The 20,299-nt window shown below is 47.5% G+C and overlaps 4 protein-coding genes across 4 annotated transcripts; 2 read left to right on the plus strand and 2 right to left on the minus strand.

The window, feature by feature from the left end:
* Positions 1-4,202: 4,202 nt before the first annotated feature.
* On the minus strand, positions 4,203-4,992 carry EDB93DRAFT_1254395 (uncharacterized protein; the record flags this gene model as incomplete). Its single annotated transcript, XM_041453606.1, has 3 exons — positions 4,203-4,510; positions 4,566-4,612; positions 4,673-4,992. 3 exons carry the CDS (start codon positions 4,990-4,992, stop codon positions 4,203-4,205), a joined length of 675 nt encoding a protein of 224 aa, XP_041303578.1.
* A 744-nt stretch (positions 4,993-5,736) lies between these two features.
* On the minus strand, positions 5,737-9,040 carry EDB93DRAFT_1092576 (uncharacterized protein; the record flags this gene model as incomplete). Its single annotated transcript, XM_041446442.1, has 11 exons — positions 5,737-6,012; positions 6,061-6,222; positions 6,275-6,472; positions 6,542-6,940; positions 6,996-7,496; positions 7,545-7,761; positions 7,813-8,080; positions 8,136-8,244; positions 8,299-8,607; positions 8,658-8,891; positions 8,939-9,040. Coding segments are annotated over 11 exons (2,775 nt in total), but the record flags the coding sequence as incomplete, so codon positions are not given.
* A 2,443-nt stretch (positions 9,041-11,483) lies between these two features.
* On the plus strand, positions 11,484-13,197 carry EDB93DRAFT_1107224 (uncharacterized protein; the record flags this gene model as incomplete). The annotated part of the gene is made up of 7 exons (XM_041447697.1): positions 11,484-11,581; positions 11,643-11,732; positions 11,794-11,855; positions 11,898-11,963; positions 12,006-12,331; positions 12,523-12,598; positions 12,878-13,197. The coding sequence occupies 7 exons, from the start codon at positions 11,484-11,486 to the stop codon at positions 13,195-13,197; spliced, it is 1,038 nt and encodes a 345-aa protein (XP_041303580.1).
* Positions 13,198-14,043: 846 nt separating this feature from the next.
* Positions 14,044-14,773, plus strand: EDB93DRAFT_1107225 (uncharacterized protein; the record flags this gene model as incomplete). Its single annotated transcript, XM_041447698.1, has 4 exons — positions 14,044-14,066; positions 14,134-14,177; positions 14,224-14,396; positions 14,432-14,773. 4 exons carry the CDS (start codon positions 14,044-14,046, stop codon positions 14,771-14,773), a joined length of 582 nt encoding a protein of 193 aa, XP_041303581.1.
* Positions 14,774-20,299: the final 5,526 nt, after the last annotated feature.

Here is a 20,299-nt window from a genome sequence, read left to right on the forward strand (position 1 = left end):
CTACCGGTATATTAATGAATGGACGATAAAGAACGCGTATCCCCTTCCCCTCATTCCACCACTCTTAGCGAAACTTCGCGACGCAAAGTACTTCACCAAGATGGACGTCCGATCCGGATATAACAACATTCGGATTCACCCTGAAGACAGATGGAAGGCAGCATTTACGACTGAATTCGGACTCTTTGAGCCGAATGTCATGTTCTTTGGTCTTTGCAATTCCCCCGGTACTTTCCAGGCCTATATGAACCAGACGTTCCAACAGGAACTGAACGAAGGATGGCTCATCGTTTATATGGATGACATCCTGATATTTTCAAGAACCTCGAAGAACACCATGAACGGACACGCCGGATACTTGACATCCTCAGAAAAGAGAAATTATTCTTGAAAGCAGAAAAATGCCTATTCGACGTACAAGAAGTCGACTACCTCGGAATGATCATCAGACCCGGACAAATCGCAATGGACCCTACCAAACTCAAGGGCATCGCAGATTGGCCGACACCGAAAACCGTCACTGATGTACGATCTTTCCTCGGATTCTGCAACTTCTATCGGCATTTCATCCCGCACTTTTCTGACATCGCGAAACCCCTGAACAACCTGACGAAGAAGACCCAGCCATTCTGCTGGACTGAAGAAGAAGAAAACAGCTTCCAAGCACTTAGAAAGTGCTTTATGACGGAACCTGTCTTGAAGAACCCCTGATCCCTGCAAAGCAATTCGCTATTGCAACTGACGCCTCCCTAGTAGCAACTGGAGCAGTGCTACTACAGACCGACTGAAAACGGCGCTTACCATCCCTGCGCCTATCTTTCTGCATCTCTCAATGCAGCAGAACGGAACTATCAGATTTATGACAGAGAACTACTGGCCGTCATCCGTGCTTTAGCAGCATGGAGACATTATCTCGAAGGACACGGACACCCGGTAATCGTATTCACGGACCACATGAACCTCCTCTACTTCAGATCCGCTCAACAGTTGACACGTCGCCAAGCACGCTGGCAGCTCACCTGAATGAATTCGACCTCGAATTTCATCATGTAGCTGGAACAAACTCGCTGCCCCCTGACGCCTTATCACGCCGTCCTGATCACCATCCCACCGAGACCGATAACCAGGACGTTATCCTATTACCTGATGATATGTTTGTTCGACTCATCGACATCGAACTAGAAACGGCTCTGAAAGCCGATGATCCTACGGCGGATCCCATCATCAAGACCGCCAGTGACGCATTAGATGGGCTATGCTTGCCCCCCATGAAGTCGGCATTATCCGACTGGAAATTCGATAACGGTATCTTGAAGTACAAGAACCGTGCCTACGCACCCCCCGCTACCCGAAGCCGCATCCTGCAGCTTCACCATGATCACCCGACCGCCGGACACCCCGGCAGATTCAAAACAGAAGAATTAGTCAAACGTGACTATTGGTGGCCCCAGATGGGCACCTTTATTAGGAAATATGTCGAAGGATGTGCCACGTGTCAGCAGATGAAATCTGACACTCACCCCACTACTCCTCCCCTGAAACCGATTAGCTCTTCCGGTGTACGCCCCTTTTCCCAGCTCTCCGTTGATCTAATCACCGACCTCCCCGAGAGCGGTGGTTATGATTCTATGATGGTCGTGGTAGACCACGGACTTACAAAGGGGGTAATTATTTCACCTTGCAAGAAGAACATCACCTCCGAAGGAGTAGCGCAACTATTTTTCAAGAAAGTTTTCCTACGCTTTGGGCTCCACGACAAGCTCATTTCAGATCGCGGACCGCAGTTCGCATCGAAGTTCTCCAAAGAACTCGGAAGATTACTAGACTATGAAGTTGCCCTATCTACCGCATATCACCCTCAGACCGACGGACAGACAGAAAGATTGAACCAGGAGATCGAGACCTACCTTCGGATCTACTGCCGATCGAACCCTGAAACCTGGGTACAGCATCTACCTATGGCAGAATTCGTGCATAACCACCGAAAGCACGATGCACGGAACGCATCACCGTTCTTCCTGATGATGGGCTATGAGCCTAGAGGTATACCCTACGCCTTTCCCCCTACCGACATCCCCGCGGCCGAGGACCGCGTCACCAACCTCCAGAAAATGAGAGAAGAAGCGGTGTCTTGCCACAACATCGCTATGCAACGAATGGCCGAAAGGACGCACAGGAAGAAGTATGAACCATGGAAGATTGGAGATAAGGTCTGGTTGTCAGCGGAGCACTTATTGACGCACCTACCCTCGAAGAAGCTGGCGCCAAAGCGGCACGGCCCCTTTACCATTACCAAGGTGCTATCTCCCATCACCTTCACACTCCAGCTCCCGGAACAATGGAAAGTCCACCCCACGTTCCATGCATCTGAAGCTATCCTCCTATCGGGAGACAGAAGGTCCACGGCCCGAATTTCATCGAACCCTCACCTGACATTATCAATGGGGTTGAGGAGTACGAAGTAGAAGCGATCCTCGCACACAAAGGAACAGCGGCACGCCGTCGCTATCTAGTATCCTGGAAAGGATACTCATCTGCCAGCAACGAATGGGTCAAAGAAGATGACCTAGAAAATTCCCAGACGCTTCTCAAAGCGTATAAGAAGAGAACGAAATTGGCTTGAAGGACAGCAAACCCAAGCAACCCCAGTCAAAGAAAACATGTCCACTGCCCCTCCACTCTTACCCTCGACTCCGCCGAACTCCAGGAACCAATTTCGTCCCTATCTCCCAGACCTGAACGATTCGTGCTTAGATGAAGCACTCCTCCCTTGCATCCTCCGTCTCCGACCCCTCATCGTCAGAGGATACCGACGTATCACTTTCGTCCTCTCTTTATTTCACCGTCATTGATCGTATTGAGGGAGACGCCCTCTTTGAAGCAACGATTCTATCAGAGCAACACGCACTCGAGCTGGAGAGAAAGCTCGCCGAACGCCCAGCAAGAAGCGCAGCAATAATTGCTGCCATCATTAACATCATCAGGACCACCCGCCTGATTGAACTATCCGCAAACCGAATTCCCCTCGCTTCTGCACAAGAAGCACATGAAGTCATCCAGTGCCAGAGGCGCATCAGATCGATTGCGCTTCAGCTTCTCCCTGATAGCCTTAAGCCTGACTTGCTATCAGTTGTACACCTCATTGCCAACCGAACCGCGACTGAAGTCGCTCGTCCGCCTTCTCCTCCTCGTCCTCTCTCCCGTCATCAGTCACCAGATCGTAACTCGCTCTCCACTTCCGGTCAGAGCACCGCAACCACAGGTTGCTTCCAGAGGAAGAAGACCTACCGGATACCAGATCGCTCGAAGGCGCTGTATGAGAGAAGATAAGAAGAAAGAAAGAGAGGTCATCGACCTTACATCCCCCTCCCCACCTCCTCGCATCTCCGCAAAGAAGCCAGGCTTTGACAACGTCAAATGCCGCATATGTAAAGAATACGGGCATCGTCACAAGAACTGCCCTCAGTACTCCTGCGTGGTATGCCATGCCATCGCCCCCGGACACCTCTCGGTCTATTGTAAAGACCTTAGAGGAACCTACCCACTTCCGATCGTCTATACAGATGACGGATTCTATGAAGCCCTCCGCAATTGGGAGGCAGACCAGAAAGCATTCTATGAGCAAGAATGCGAACAAGCCGATGAAGACTATCGCAACCAGCCAAGCTCCTCTACGGACCTTGATGACTTTAACAACGCCGAAGCAGACCCCGTCTACTATGACGACGCTAGGATGGATTGAAGTCGGAGACTTCAACGGTTACACCGGGGTAATGTTACAATAACATTTACTCCTATTTCATTTTTCTTTTCTTGTAACCATGCCGCCGACTCTAGACTCATCTAGACTCGGCTATTCTCTTATCAAGCGGGCTGTCCGCACTTCTCTTCTTTCTGATTGTAACATAGATACTATCTTGCGCCGCATGGCGGTTTCACCTATCTTTGCTATCTTGATAGGTTGTACTCTTTTTCCTATCTCTGTTACCTTTCTTGTCGCGGCTACGCCGCTTCCTTTTACCTATATAAACCCTCATGTACCATAGATGTATTCCTTAACTTAATCTACTGGGTTTTCCCCTTGAAACCTGATCTACTAAGGTCTCCACCCTTAGTAGCCTGAACTCTGATTCTAAGGCAGTCACTCACTGTCTTAGCCTGAAACCCTTGATTGCGGTAGAAGTGCTAAAACCACTCACCGCCTAGGCAGAAGTGCTAAAACCACTCGCCGCTGATCCTGCATAGAAGCCGCGGCTCGTGCAGTAGGAACCACCAGAAACCTTCCTTGTATTAGGAAGGCCGACGAACTGTTCGCCCGACAGGTCTATCTTGACCGGCAACAGCAGAACTATCCCAGTCGTAACACCACCCACCAAACCTCTGTTCTGTGTACCAGCCAAAGGTTTGGAACCGCGAGGATGCACAGGATAGCGAGAGATCATTGATGAGGAAAATGCAGTGGATTCTGCCTGGTGCTGCACGAGTGATGGTGAATGAACATCAAAGCACCCTGAAAATTTGGTTCAAATTAATCATAACATAACTTCGTAACTTTGAGGGCGCACAAGGGAGGGTTGAAATCCAGGGAGCCGAGCACAACAAAAGCAGAGCACTTGGAAACAAAGGAGAGCGTGAATTGAGTATACAAGTAGTACTTTTCTCGACAGCACACTTTGTCCATGAGTTAGAATATGAGTATGGAAGATTGAAGTTTCGTGCGGTGAAGAGCATAGGCAATGAAATGGGGGAGCTTTGCGGTATAGATAATGAAGTTTTGTGCGGTGAAGGGCATGGGTAATGGAATGGGGGAGCTTTGCGGTATATAGAATGAAGTTTTGTGCGGTGAAGGGCATAGGCAATGAAATGGGGAAGCTTTGCTAGAAGGGCGGTATGGGTCATGGAAGAATGAAGTTTTGTGCGGTGAAGGGCATAGGCAATGAAATGGGGGAGCTTTGTGGTATAGATAATGAAGTTTTGTGTGGTGAAGGGCATAGGTAATGGAATGGGGGAGCTTTGTGGTATATGGAATGAAGTTTTGTGCGGTGAAGGACATAGGCAATGAAATGGGGAGCTTGACTTTCAAGACAATGACTTATCCTTATTCTTCGGTCCTCATCATCTCTAACCATAGCCAGGCGGCTGAAAGTAGGGGTTTGGAAGACCTTGGAACTGCAGTTCGTGAGGCGGTGTCATATGAAAGTTTGATCCTGAGGCTGTAGGAACCGACCGTGCATTGGCAGGGTGAGTGTCTGTACTTTGGCGATAACTTGAGTGAATATATGGAGCTGGTGGTGGTGGATGAGGGTAGTGCATTTGAGGGTATGGTTGAGGTGCAGAAAGGTATGGCTGCACCGGAGGAAAGTGTGATTGTAGCGGATGGTGCAAATGGGGTATAGGGGGGTGGAAGGATTGCAGTGGAGGGAATGCATTTGTTGGCAGCGTAAATTGGCCCTGAGCATGTTGGACCAAAGAAGTGGATTGAACCAGGGGATTTTGCTGAGTGGATGGTGCCTCAAGTCCAGAGGATCCAGCAACAACTTGGCCAGCATGAGATGACGCCGTAGCCCTCCTTCCTCGTGTGCTGGAGCCAGCACCTGCCTTTGCTTTTGACTTTGCAGCAGTCTTTGGTCTGGCAGGAGGTTTATCAAATGCAGGTGCTGGCATCAAGGGGCCCTGGATATCGTTTTCTGTTCTTTCAGCTTCTTGCAACGTGTCGCCAGCTTTCTTCAAAGCCTTCTTCTCCTTCATGTGCTGTACAGCGGTTGCCCGAACTTCTGCGATGTTAGTAACTCTTAGCGGTGTTTCACGAAGCGTCTCCGGAATGATAAGATGGATATAACTGTAGTTATGAATGGAGTAGGCATTGAGAAAATAGTTTGGAGTGGACTTATGGTGGATGGTAGGTATCGTTCGCAAAGTTTCGATCTGTTCTTGATGCATGGCCATCTGGAGGGTGTCTGTGCACTGCGAATCGATACAATTATGCTGGAGATTGATCACACATTTGATATCCTGTGTGACAGTAGTCAGTATAGCTCATGCATTTGTAGAATGACTCACTGCTGCTGTAATGACCACTTCGTCATCCAAAAGGTTGAGACATGGGAGATGGACGGAGGGATGTAGCGTATCGGCAAATGCAAAAAGCTGCAGCGCAATGTGTGACACGTTGTCAGGATCACCGGATGACATCAGAATCTCCAGAATTCGTCCAATTGCCATCTAGTGATATCTTGTGAACTAACAGTCGTGAACATGATCAGAAACCACTCACCTGCCCATTTGTCATTTGACGGAAGCCAACATGACTGTTTAAATGCGCAACATCTCCCTTGCTTGCTACAAGCGATTTTCCGTGAAAATAACTAGTGCTGGGCTTCGCAGTCTTCAAGATCTTCGCACAACGAGTGTTCTTCCAGGCCACTGCACCCTTTCTGGTTGTTTTTCTGTTGGTGCCAATAGTAGATTCAGCCTTTCCGGAACCTATGTAAATCATTAGCGAAAATAAAGCAAGGCGTGATACACTTGATTTACCAGGTACAGGAGGGTTACAAACAAGGTGCGACAATCCAAGCAATTGCGCCTGTTCTGGGTGATCGTATATATATCCAAGAACCTCTTGACTTCCTTGAACCCATTTTGAGGTCTTGGAGTCATACCAAAATCCACCTGTAGCGATATGTTTGACAATATCTTGATGAGCAAATATCCTGCAGCTGTCACAGCTCGAAGCTTGACAGTTGCTGTATATACACGTCAAATGGAAAACGTGATTGAATGATTCATAGCGTTCGGTTGGAAATATAATCGCAGGTCCAAAACGACGGATGTATGCTGGGAGGTGGATCAAGAAGTGGAATTTCGGTTTGCTGATGATGATGCTGGGGGAACACTGTGCTGTGACATTAAGAAAGTCTTCGATCGTCCGAGATAGGTTTGCCTAGAAGACGCAGAGGATAAGAACTACAACTTCGAATATATGTGAATTAACCTACAAGATAGGCTTCAGTATTTAGAATCTTCGTGCGCCAGATGAGTACAACGAGTTTGCCCATTATTGTCCAGGCATTGAGGACTGTTGAAGGGACGAGGTCGTAGATTATGAATGGCATCACCTGCGACAGGCTCTTGAAGTGCTTTCCAATCAGACTACCCTTGTAATGGCAGATATATCCTGCATTCAAGCATGGAGCGTTCATTCCCAATAACGGGTTGAGGGTGTCTTCGAGCTTGTCACCTTGTAGAAGCTCTTCAAATTCTCTCTCCAGCGCAGCTGTGACTTCAGCCTCGGACTTTGCTTGAGTGCCAACTGTACATTTTCGAAGCTTCTTTCCAAGTTCTACAAGAGTGTTAATGATGGAATTCGAGGCTGTATCACGAACGCCTGTCGTCGATACCAAATTCTTGATTTTCTCAGTAGCGCCAGGCTTCAGCGCCATCTCAAACTGTTCCTGGATGTTTGCAGCAGTGCCTTCTGGTGTTCGAAGATTGCCTGACTGAATCACATCATCAGTAGTTGAAATACAATCAAACTATGTTCTTACCGCAAACAGGCTGTTATAGCCATCCTTAGAAGCTTTGTACTCCTTTGTTCCACCAATGTCGCATGTCCGGCAGAAGTAGTTGCAGTTCAATCCTGCATGACTACATTCTTCTGCTTGCATCGGGTTGTCGCCAGCAATGAAAAGCCCGCATGGGGTCAATAACACTTCTTCGTTGTCTTTGCAATCCAATGCAGCGACCCCAGATGTAGCTGCATCACTGTAAATCTAGTTAGGGCATCAATCTGAGCGAGTGAATAAAACAATGAACCAAATGGACTGTTTCATTGCCCGCATAAGTTCCATGGGAGCGGCATGCGGTGAGGACGTAATGAAGCGCACAAAGAATTCTTTCTCCAGCATTTCATGTGGGAGGTTCGCGTTTGACATGTAGATTGCGTGGTGCTTGTTCCATTGTTTTGATATGTTGCCGGAAACGTCGTCCATGAAGATGATGAGGGGGACCGTATATACCATGCGACCGTTTGCCTTTGCATGCAGTGGATTTAGTGAAAGCATTGCATATTTAGTTGACGAGGCTGTTTATCTCATGTTAATCTTGCAGTTACCGAGACAAGTAAATGTAAAACGTACCAGTAAGGCCACAATCAAGTTCACCCTGAGTCACAGCAATGTCTTCAAAGGACCGCATGAAGGCAGATGCGGGTATGATCTCCTGTTCCTCGTTAACAATAAATCCAGCCTAGTAGTGCAGTTAGAACATATACATCATAGTAGGTGCACAATGACGATGTACCTCTGTTCGTTTGACCGCACGACCAAGCGCATATAAGGGCTTTGTGACTGAATTCTCGTGGGATTCGCCATTGTCATCATCTGAGTCTACAGGCGGAGAGGCATAGAAAAAATGTTCTGGGATGAAGTAATCTCCAGGAGTATCTTGTAACAGTTCATGTGTGAAGTACACGGTTCCGTCCACTCGAGCTGCCGGTGGTGACAGAAGATCGAATAACATCTTCTGGCCATTAAAGACCTGCGACATCCCCTCGCCACCGTCCTCGGGATAATCGCGCATCACAAAACGTGTAAGTGGATTCGCATAATCCTGAATGTAATGTCACTGTTGAATGGACACGAAAGACATGCTAGACGTACCTTTGCGATTGCTTCCGCAACGTTATTGATATAGAATACATCACCAGCACACGATGTCATCTTCTGAGTTGGATTGCTGACAAGCTCATCCAGGTAATTATGGCACTTCTTCATCGCACCGAGTGACGGGACATTGGTGGTGCCGAGCCCTTTGGCCCAGTTGAGCACAGCTCTCTTCTGGGAGTCAGAAAACAGGATGCATGGAGAGCTGAAAAGAAGCGATGTTATAAAATGCTTGATGAAAGGTAAGAATTAATTTTCTGACAAGATGAGAGACTTACTGCTTTTGACGGCCATGGATAAGTTGGGTTATCTACTGAGACACTCTCGAAGTTCGTGGACACCTTGTCAAGGATTCCATCTGGTAGCATTGTGAGATACATAGCCCCATAGAAGGAATGACGAGGCACTTACCAGGAAGCTCAACCCCAAAATCAGGTTCGGCTTCGTCGATGAGCTGATGCTCCTCATTGGCGGAAGATCAGAAAAGTCGTGTCGAGAATGGTATTTCGCCCATAGCGAGGCTTGTTTGAAGCTCAGCAAATAAGTCTGGACACTTTTTGTCGAGCTCAAGAGTCCGATGGCCTATTATGCCTTTCACGAGCTCCGATAACCTGAGGTCGAGGTCGCCGCCCTCCGGCACGGGTGCTGCAGGAAGTGGTACACCAGGCTGCATGTCAACAAGCGGCGGGTCCGAGTCACATACAGTAACCTCCATGAAGGAGTCATCAGCCTCAAGGAGAATCCGATATCAGTGGCAGTAGTGGGCTCCATGGTTGTCGTGTCAGTGTCCTTATCATCCAGCGAGGCCTCAGGCTCAACTTGGACTGGACGCTGAAGCCTCATTAGTCGCTGCTTGAGATAATTAGCATGATGGATGTGGATTGCCTGCATAATGTGCTTCTTGGCATGACACAGCTCCATTACATGATAATGGCCATTTTTCTTTGGGCATGCCTTGCATAGGACCTGACCTTGATTGTTATCACATAACTGCAGAACTGCAACTACCAGGTCAGTACATATAGAAACTTCAAATACATGAGGAAAATACACACCGACACCATCAACGATATCAGTGTTGCAAGTCATGCTGGAGCGAAGCATTGTCACATGATTCTTGATGGTCGAAATCAACAAGTCCAATACTCTCTCACATTGTCTGCCTCGTTCAACACTTCAAGCTCCCAACTCCCAATCAATGGCAACTGGACTACTTTCCAATATAATTGTTTATCCCGATATCGAATTTCAGGGCATCAACCAAGGCCCAGTACAGTCGGTGCTCCTCACAATCTATTTTTCAGGCAAACTTCCAACACAAGTTATCAAAAGGAATGCCGTGAGTAGTTGCAACCAATCAAACATCAGAACTGGTTCCTCACTATTGGTTTGCATGACAGCCTGTTCAGATTTCAATTTCTTTTGGAGAAGAATATGTGTCCTTTACCTCACCAGCTGTAGAAGCGGTATCAATGGATCTATGCTCCAGTTCTGGAGAATCAATGCATCCAGATGGCGCTGTGAGTCCTTATATTTCACGATTTTTTTCCAAACTTACGCAGTACAGTCTCTTTGCAGTCAGGGTGACACTAATTCCCCTGCACACCAAGATGTATCAGATGACATCCAAATCCCGTTCCTGCCACTTCGACACTTCGACAATTCTGACTGAAACACATGGGCAATGCTATTGAAGAATATCGAAAGTTGGTTGGTTGACGTTGGTTCTGAGACACAACTGTGGACGTGGGGGTGCGACACATTCTAGCTTGCCTTCATTGCGGCTTATCCATTGTTTCCAAGGGGCTCATGGCCAAAGTGGGATTCCTGTATCCCTTTGGAAGGTCCATTCATCGAGCGGTGGCTAGAACAGTCGGGTGATCCTACCGTGATCGCACAGGAACAAGACTCTATCAGGGTGGACATCTGGGCCGAGTTTTGCAAACATGCTGCCCTGTTCTTTCCTCATTCTCTTGTTGTTTCAGACTGAGTCTATGATGTACCTTCTGCATTAGCAAATATTTTGTCTGTTTAAATTTGCCTACTGGTGTATACCAGTATAACTGTACTATCTGTGATTCATATAAATGTTGTACCATTTTGATTAATAGCTTGATCTCATTGCCAGTATGCTTCAAAGAGTGTAATAATTTAATGTTAAAATTTGGTGTTGTAGTAGCGGTGCGCAAATGTAATGTTATTCTAGGCCACTCAGATGTTGATATAAGCTCTATCTCAGGTCTGCCACAGGTCTGCTGCTCGACCTGGGCTACAGGACTTCTTCCGATATGCCTGACATGTTCATTCCCAGGCCTGGGCTAAGGCCCAGTCTGGGCAAAAATATAGCAATAACGAAGGTGTTGCCAAGGATCGGGACAAAATCTTCAATAAGGACCAGATGTGTGGGCTTTACACTATAAATTTATCATTTATAGGCCAAGTCTGTATTCATTCTCGTATCATGCTGGTTGCCAGGTGTTTTAAATCATTTTCTCACAAGCTTAGTTTGACTGAAAACAGCAGTTGGCGGTGTAAGGGAGAACAGTTGTGGGAAGCACCGAGTGCTTGCATGAAGCTCGCATGGAGGCCACATTTGCTCGCGTGGGTGCCATGCATGCTCACATGGATGCCATGTGGTTTTTGCTTACCTCGCTTAGTTCTCTTTTTGGCAACTTGCGTGGCTTTTTTGAGTGCTGCCCGCGCTCGACACCGCAACCCAACGCTGCAAACACCAATGCACCAGCGCTGCCACAACCTCGCCCTTCACCTGCCGAAATTTCCCATCGCTTTCAAATACCTCCAGTTGTGTCCTGCTGCCCTCACATGACAATTCCTACTAGCACTCAGCCTGCCCCTGCCAGTACTGTCGACATGGGCGCATTTTTTACTGTGTCACGTGACACGGAGCCAGCCGCCTCCAGGTGAGTTCTTTTCCTTTGTCTTCATCTGATTTGGAAAATTTACAGCAGCTGCTATCCCCAGTGCTTCCCCAGCACCTTCAGCAGCATCTTTTGCTGTGGCCTGTGGTGACTCCAATGTTGCACTCCCCATCGTGCCAGGCCATGTTGCCAGGTGAGTTCTGTTGTTTCTGTCTGTCTGATTTGTCATTTATGGTGGCTACGAGGTACACCAGCTTTCTCGAGCCGACCCCTGCTGTTGACTGGAATACCAGGGTTCTGCAGGGTCTGGACACAAGTTATGCTGCCTGACTGCAGCGGCATGCTCAATGCCATGTAGTTATTCCACCTGTTGCGACACCCACCCCGCCTGTTGCTGCATCCACTGCTCCATCAGTACCCTCAGGTACGACTGACTGGGCATCTGAACTCCATCTCCGCTTTTCAGAGAGTCACTTGAGGCGTCTTGAACGAAGACAGCTCACTAACCCATACAGCAAGATCTCCACTCGGCAAGAGGGTCTCCATGCAGCACAGCAGCGATTTCATGACCTTCGACAAGAAAACCCAAAGATGGCCAAGAGAATGATCAGGGCAGATGAGGAATTCAAGCATGTCCGCAAGTGCGATGACATGGACTGGGATGTTAATTGTGCATGCTTGGATGAGGCAATTGAACATAGAAAGCAGCGCAAGGTTGCAGATGCTTGGCATGAACACATCTTTGAGGAGAGGAAGGGGAAAACTTGGGAGGAGTGGCGTCATTTGGACCAGGTACTCAAGGAGGGTCCTCCCCCTGGCTGGAAGCCTTCTTGACATTCACATTCACATTTGTTTTATAGTTAGTCTTAATTTATGAAATGCCAAGTGTAATTAAATTTGGACTTAACCTTGACTCAACAAATACAATATATATAATTTATTTCAAAACCTATAATAATTATTATTGAAACACCCAAAGGTAGGATGTAGCCAAAGGCCAGGAAGCCAAAAAAGAGCGTGAAGCGCTCTTTTTTGCTTCCTGTGCCGAAGGCACAATGGGTGTGTGCTAGTCTATAAAGTAAGGGAGGATGGGGGAGGGAAGTACTGGACGCTCGCGTGGTTTTCACGTAGGGCCATGTGCGTTTCGCTAAAGGTCATGCGTTTTTCGCTAAACGCCATGTGCGAAGCACATGGTTTCACTTACCTCGCTTAATCTTACTTTTGGAAATCTCGCGTGGCTATCACGTGCTTTCGAGGGTCCGCTGCCCGTTAGGGCAGCACGCATGTAAAAGCATTTATTATTTATGAAATTCAACATAAATTCAACTACATATTAAGAAAAGACAATTGAGAAATGGGAAATGGGAAAGGAGAATAGGAGAATGAGGGAAATGGGAAAACAGAGAAAATGGGAAAAACAGGAGAATGGGAGAATGAGAGAAGGGGGAAGGGGGAGGACAACAGGAAAGGGGAGGAGGACAACAGGACGGGAGGAGGACAACAGAACGGGAGGAGGACAACAGGACGGGAGGAGGACAACAGGACGGGAGGAGGACAACAGGACGGGAGGAGGACAACAGGACGGGAGGAGGACAACAGGACGGGAGGAGGACAACAGGATGGGAGGAGGGGGGACAGAACACCAGACACAACAGTAAATGAGAAAATACATATATTCAATTGTACTTTTACTTTTGTCAAAATACTGCTCAAAGTATGTAACTTATTTTGAAATTTTGATCACAACTCAGTGAATAAAATATAATTTATTTCAAAACCTGCAATAATTATTAAGTCACCCAAAGTAGGATGAAGCCAAAGGCCAGGAAGCCAACAAAGAGCGCGAAGCACTCTCTTTGCTTCCTGTGCCGAAGGCACAACGGGTGTGTGCTAGTCTATAAAGTAAGGGAGAACGGTTGCGGGAAGGGACGGATGCTCGCGTGGTTTCCGCTTGCACCACATAGATACACTTAGATATGCTTAGATTCACTAAACGCCATGTGGTTTCGCTTACCTCGCTTAATCCTTACTTTGGAAATCTCATGTGGTTTTCTCGCTTGAGTTTGCTAATGGTGACTACGAAAAAATCTTAATTCAGAATTTCGAGAGGTAAATTTCCACGGTGTCCAAAAATGCTGCCAAACATGATATAGTGGACAGTGTTCTGCACGCCTACTGCGCCGAGCCCATAATACGGACAAACAACTCACTTTTCCTACTATAAGGGAGCGAGCATCGAGAATAGCAAAAGCATAACGGATTTGGGTTACACAATTTGTTACACAATTTGTTACATAATTTGGTGACACAAATCATTACACAATTGGCTGCTGCTTTTGTATAGAATTCTTGAATTAAATTGCCCTCCCCCGCAGCCAAGTGTAACAAAGTGTGATACACTTTTTGTGGGTTTTGATTATTATCAACAAAGATATAAATGACTTATTGATGGGCTCAGGCTACTCAAATTTTACACTTGCTAAACAACCATTTAAATATCAAACATGGACGGAAATATGCCCATTCCGTGAGTTGCTGACTATATATTGCTACATGCAAGGTGCATGATGCTAATGTCTGCACATGCTATTTAGATATCATGAACATATTACCCCGGAGCGCGAGCGTCACTCCCAACGTGAACACGATAGAGTCAATCGACTCCAGATGATGTCCCCTACCAGGCGCAATCGTTGACATGCTGCTCATGATAGGCCTGCCCCTCATGTACCACAGCCAAATTTTATGCCAGCTAATGAACCTCAAGCAGGGCCTGTTCCACGACCTTTTGCATGGCAGCCTCCTCCTCACTTTCCATATGAACCGCTACCAGTTGGGCAATATCCTGGCTTGCCATGTAATGCCATTGCACATGTGCAACGTGCTCATCAGCACCCTCCTGTTGATTATAATGCACGCCTGAATGAGCAGATGAATGCAGCTCATAATGATAGACGCCGCCAGCGCAACCATCGTAGGCAACAGGACAGAGAGGAGATAAGAGAGCAGGCACAGGCAGAGCTAATGGCAGCTGGGATGCAGCCCATGCAGGTACCTCAGGTCCATAATCAACCTGCTCAACCTGCTCCTGCTCCTCCTGTATATGGTGCTATTCATTATGAGGGTGCAGTTGGTCCTCGCAACTTTGACAATCCTCTTCATTACTTTGCACCTAATCCTGCTCCACCTTTGCATGGGCCACCTGAACCCGATTATGATCAATTTAATATTTAGTTTTAACACCATTTACAGGCAGAGCAAATGGACAATGAGCACATTAGAAATGACTTGCTTCAAAGGCAAGCACAGGAGAAATTTTGACGACGTCAAATTCAGTTACAATTGCAACAACAAGAAGCTGAGAGGATCAATAGAGAGGCTCAATGGCAGCATGAGGAGGCTCTTCACTTGCAGCAAGAAGCTGAGAGGATCCAAAGACAGGCTCAATTGCAGTATCAAGAGGCTCTTCACCTGCAGCAGCAAGAAGCTAAAAGGTTTCAAAGACAGGCTCAATTGCAGCAGCAGAAGGATCTTCGTTTGCAGCAAGAAGAAGCTAAGAGGATCCAGAGACAGGCTCATTTGCAGGAGCAGGAAGAGGGGCAGCAGAATAGGCTAACTCAGGATCATGTGCAAGCAGGTTGACAGGAAGAGAAGCAGCACAATAGATGAACTCAGGATCATATGCGAGCAGGTCAAGAGGAAGAGGAGATCCAACACCAGAGGCAACAAAGGATTCATGAGCAGGCAGAGCACTTAGAAGAGGTGCTGCATGAATATAATGATCCTGCTTCTCAAGAAAATCATGCTGCTGATGAAGAAAGGAGAAGAGCTCAAGAGATTCAGCAGCATGAGGAGCGTGAGGCAGAGGACCAAGTACTTATCAACCGCATTGTTCCTATCCCTGATGGAGCTCAACCATACAGGGAGCCTATAAACATTCATAGTCTTGGTCCTCTTAATGTAGAGTGCACCAAGTGCCATGCATTGCACTTTGCATCCGAAAGACTCTCAAATCCTCCCTACGGAATCCAAAATTCGGTACATGCTGCTTGGAGGGTAAAGTTGTCCTCCCGCCCTTTCCACCATGGCCGCCAGAACTGCAGCGCGCTTATACTGACAGGACATTTGTCTCCAAGATTCGGCAGTACAACAGCGCTCTTGCATTCACGTCGGTCGGTGTCGATATCGAGGATAGAGCCCTCCAAGGCTCTGGCCCCAATGCTTTTCATATTCATGGATCTCTGCATCACCTCATGGGTAGTCTCATACCTCCAGAAGGCATTCAGCCTTCATATGTGCAACTTTATATCTACAATCCCGAGGAAGCCACCAACATTTGTGCCACCCGACCTGGAAATGAAGGTCTTGATCGCGGCATTCTCAGGGAGCTCCATGACATGCTGTATTGAATCAATCCCTATGCCAGCTCTTTACAAGCAGGCCTATCAGGTCATGCGAGAGAAGCCTCCAGAGCAGCACACGGATGTTCGTGCATGCATTCACTTCCAGCAAGGCACAGATGGTCGAAGATATAATGTTCCCACTGCCTGATGAAATTGCTGTGATCATTCCTGGAGATGGATCTGAGCAGGTATCCTGAAAAACAGGACATCGTCTTGCAGCTTCAAGGAGGTCGACTCCAGCATATAAGTCAGCTCAGCCATGCATACTCCCCACTTCACTATGTCCTTCTCTTTCCATCTGGAGAGGAGGGCTGGCACCTTGGAATACCTCTGATTCTCCCCCCAAATACCCAGCACAGGTCGCAAAGAATGTCACTCAGCTGTTGTACTATGCCTATCGACTTCATCCACGCCCTGTTTCCCATCTATCACAACAACATCTTTCGTGGTGGAAGATTGTTCCAGCAGTATATCGTCGACGCTTGGGCCTCCATCGAACAGAGCAATTTGAACTGGATCAGAAGCAACCAAGAGCAGCTGCAGGGCGGACTGCTATCAAGGCTTAGCAGATAATGTTTGCAACTGAGGGCATAGATGATCTGGCTCAGACAGGTCGCTCCATTATTCTTCCCTCCTCTCACACAGGGAGCCCTCGATATATGCACCAGCTGCTTCAAGATTCTTTAGCCATTTGCCAGTGCCTGCAAAAAGCCGGATCTCTTCCTGACGATGACCGCCAATGGAAGTTGGCCTGAAATCACAGAGAATCTCCTTCCTGGTAATGATTCTTATTTGATGCTGTTGTGTATGACTTTGTGCTGACAATTTCTTATATAGGTCAGAGCGCTGTGGACTGCCCAGACTTGGTGGCTCGGGTTTTCTACCAGAAGCAGCAAGCGCTGCTGAAGAAGGTTCGCAAGGGCTACTATGGGAAGGTTGCTGGATTGGTGTACACCATCGAATATCAAAAGCGGGGCCTGCCTCACATGCTGTCACGAGTACCTTTAACAAACCACTATTCTTTCTTGAATCTTCCTAAGCGCCAATACACAGTGCTTAAGTCAAACCCTAACCCTACCCCGAAAATGTCTACCAGTTCAGAGATTCCATTAGCACCCACAACATGTGTCTTCGATGTGACTGATGAAGAAGACAAGTTCTTTGATTGTGAATAGATTAGATTAAATACGATAAGATAAGATATGGTCACATGATACTTCTTTAATATTCTATGACGTTCTATGGTACGATTCCCTTTTCTATTTTATGATTGGCTAGTAGTTGTAACTCAGTTTCAATCTCCGTCTCAATAGTTGTATATAGGTAGCAGGTCTTGGTCGATAGTTCTTTAGTTCAAACCTCTTGTATCTACACCGTAGCAATCCAAGACGTACTTGCTCAATCCTTTTCTTGTTGTGATAACCTTAGTCTGAGTCCTAGTCTCCGCCCAGCGTTAATTTGTTATTGGGTTGTGACACATGCACCTTCTCATCTTCCTGGAGCCAGATTATAAGATCCGTACCACTGAGCAAATCGACTCCTTCATCTCCGCTCAGATTCCTGACAGGAACATCCATCCTCAGCTCTATCAGGTTGTGGAAAAATACATGCTGCATGGCCCTTGCAGTCCGCAGCGTTGCATAGAGAATTCATGGTGCAAAAAGCACTTTCCAAAATCATTCTGTCCCCAGACCCTGATGAAGGATGATGGCTATCCCGAGTATGCGAGACCTGACAATGGTCGCACCATCCAAAAGAACGACATCATCTTCACCAACAAGGATGTTGTTCCACATCCCCCCGAACTGCTGGTGGAATTCAACTGCCACATCAACCTCGAGGTCTGCGCCTCTATCAAATCTGTCAAATACATCCACAAATACATTTATAAGGGAAATGACCGTGCTACGTTGGAGATGAGAGGAGCGGTGGATGAGGTCAAATCATATCTGGACTCGAGATATATCAGCTCTACCGAGGCTGCATGGCGCATCTTCAAATTTTCTATGCATCTCGAATGGCCCTCTGTCTACCATTTGCTGGTCCATCTCAAAAATGAACAGATGGTGTTCTATGACCCCGAGGATGATGCTGAGGAAGTCCTTGAGCGCACAGAAGTGAAAGATACTTGCCTCACTGGATGGTTCAAAGCCAATGCCAATGAGAACTTGGTGGCAGCTGGAGCCCACGACAGCCTCTATCAGGATTTCCCCTCAAAATTCATTTGGAGCAAAGGTGCATGGAAGATACGGGAGCGAGGAATGGTGATTGGAAGAATGTACACTGCTGCGCCCAGCTCCGGAGAGCGCTTCTATATGAGATTGCTTTTGACTGTAGTGAAAGGTATGATGTCTAAGACAATTTTTATCAATCAAGCTCACCATAATTTCAAGGGGCTACCTCCTTTGAACACCTTCGGACACATGATGGGACTCTCTATGAGACTTTCAAGGAAGCATGTCGGCACAGGGGTCTGCTTGATGACGATTATGAATGGATCCAGTGCTTGCGGGATGCCTCTCATATGTACACAGGAAATTGCATGCGCAATCTCTTTGCCATCATCCTGCTGCACTGCAACCCTACCAGCCCTGATGATCTTTGGAACTGCTTCAAGGAAAATCTCTGTGATGATCTGCGTCACCGCCTCACTCATGCACCGTTCAACATGCCTGACCCCACGGAGGAACAGGTACACGACTATGGTCTTCATCTCATTGATGGCGTGCTCTGCAAAAATAGCAAGTCTTTGGAAGCAATTTCTCAAATGCCAGTAGCTCGAATGGCAGAAAGATGGGGGGCCATGGAGGGCAACCAGCTCATCACTGAGCAGTGTCAGTATGACCCGCAGGAGCTTCAGCAGATAGTGGATGAAGGAGTCCCTTTGCTTAATGTCGAGCAGAGGGTGGTCTATAATGCTGTGGTCGAGGATGCCATGAATCGTAATCAGCAAAGACCCGGACGCGCATACTTTGTCCATAGCGCAGGGGGATGCGGCAAGACGTATCTCTGCAAACTCATCGCTTCAAAACTCTGTGCTGAAGGAAAGATTGTCCTCTGTGTGGCCTCCTCTGGAATTGCTTCCCTCCTCCTACCAGGCGGACGTACGGCTCATTCATGATTCAAAATCCCCATTCCCATTAACGAGGACAGCACGTGCAACATCAAAAAAGGAGATGTCGTCCACAAGCTTCTCAAGGAGACCTCCCTCATCATCTGCGATGAAATTCCGATGCTCCATCGTCATATTCTGGAGTGCCTTGACCGCACGTTGCGTGATCTTCTAAACAAAGAGGCTGATTTTGGGGGAATAACCATGCTCTTCGGCAGGTACTTTAGACAGACCCTGCCGGTGGTGACCCATGGATCCAGGGAGCAGATAGTGAGCGCTACCCTTTGCAGATCTCAACTCTGGCGAAAGCTTCGTATCTTCCACCTCAAGAGAAATATGCGGCTTGGTCAAGACCCCGCCTCTGATGAATTTGCAAGGTGGCTCCTTGAGATTGGAGCTGGCAAGGGCACAAATGAAGACGGAACTGTGACCTTCCCTATTTATATGCGCTGCCCCAACAATGATGTCCAGTCTCTCATCAACGCCCTATACTCTCCAGTTCTGCTCCCTGGGCAGCCTGCAGTGGATGATTCCTTCTTCCTGGAACGCACCATCCTCTCCGCAAAGAACACTGATGTGGATGAGATCAACACCACCATTCTTGAATCATTCCCTGGAGATAAAGCGGTCTTCACCAGTGCAGACTCAGTCAGCGAGAGGGAATACGATTACATCCCCACAGAGTTCCTTCATACCCTCACCCCATCAGGCTTCCCTTTGCACAAATTGGAGGTCAAAAAAGGTGTTCCCCTGATGCTGTTGCGCAACTTGAACCCCTCCGAGGGCCTCTATAATGGAACTCGCATGATCCTGCTGTCTTGGACTGTTCGTGTCCTCAAGTGTCGCATTCTTAGAGATGGAGTCAATGAAGCTTGCCAAGATGATCAGGACACTGGTCCTAATCCCTTGCATGACCCTGGATGCCACATCTGAAGATAACCCTATTCCTCTCAAGCGTCGCCAATTCCCCGTTCGTGTCGCATTTGCTATGACCATCAACAAGGCGCAAGGTCAAAGCGTCAAGTGGGTTGGGCTTAATTTGCGGACTCCCATGGACAGCCATGGACAGCTCTATGTTGCATTATCTCGCTGCACTCACCCAGATAGAGTGTTTGCTATCTTTCCTGAGAATAAAGAGGGCTCAAAGACGATGAATGTAGTGTATACAGAAGTGCTTAGAAGAATTACGATTCCTGTTGGATGATTGATGTACATATGATGTACTTTTATATAGAGAACCGACTT

This window comes from Suillus bovinus (genome assembly GCF_016758785.1).
Source record: "Suillus bovinus strain UH-Sbo-P2 chromosome Unknown EDB93scaffold_73, whole genome shotgun sequence".
Lineage (NCBI taxonomy): Eukaryota > Fungi > Basidiomycota > Agaricomycetes > Boletales > Suillaceae > Suillus > Suillus bovinus.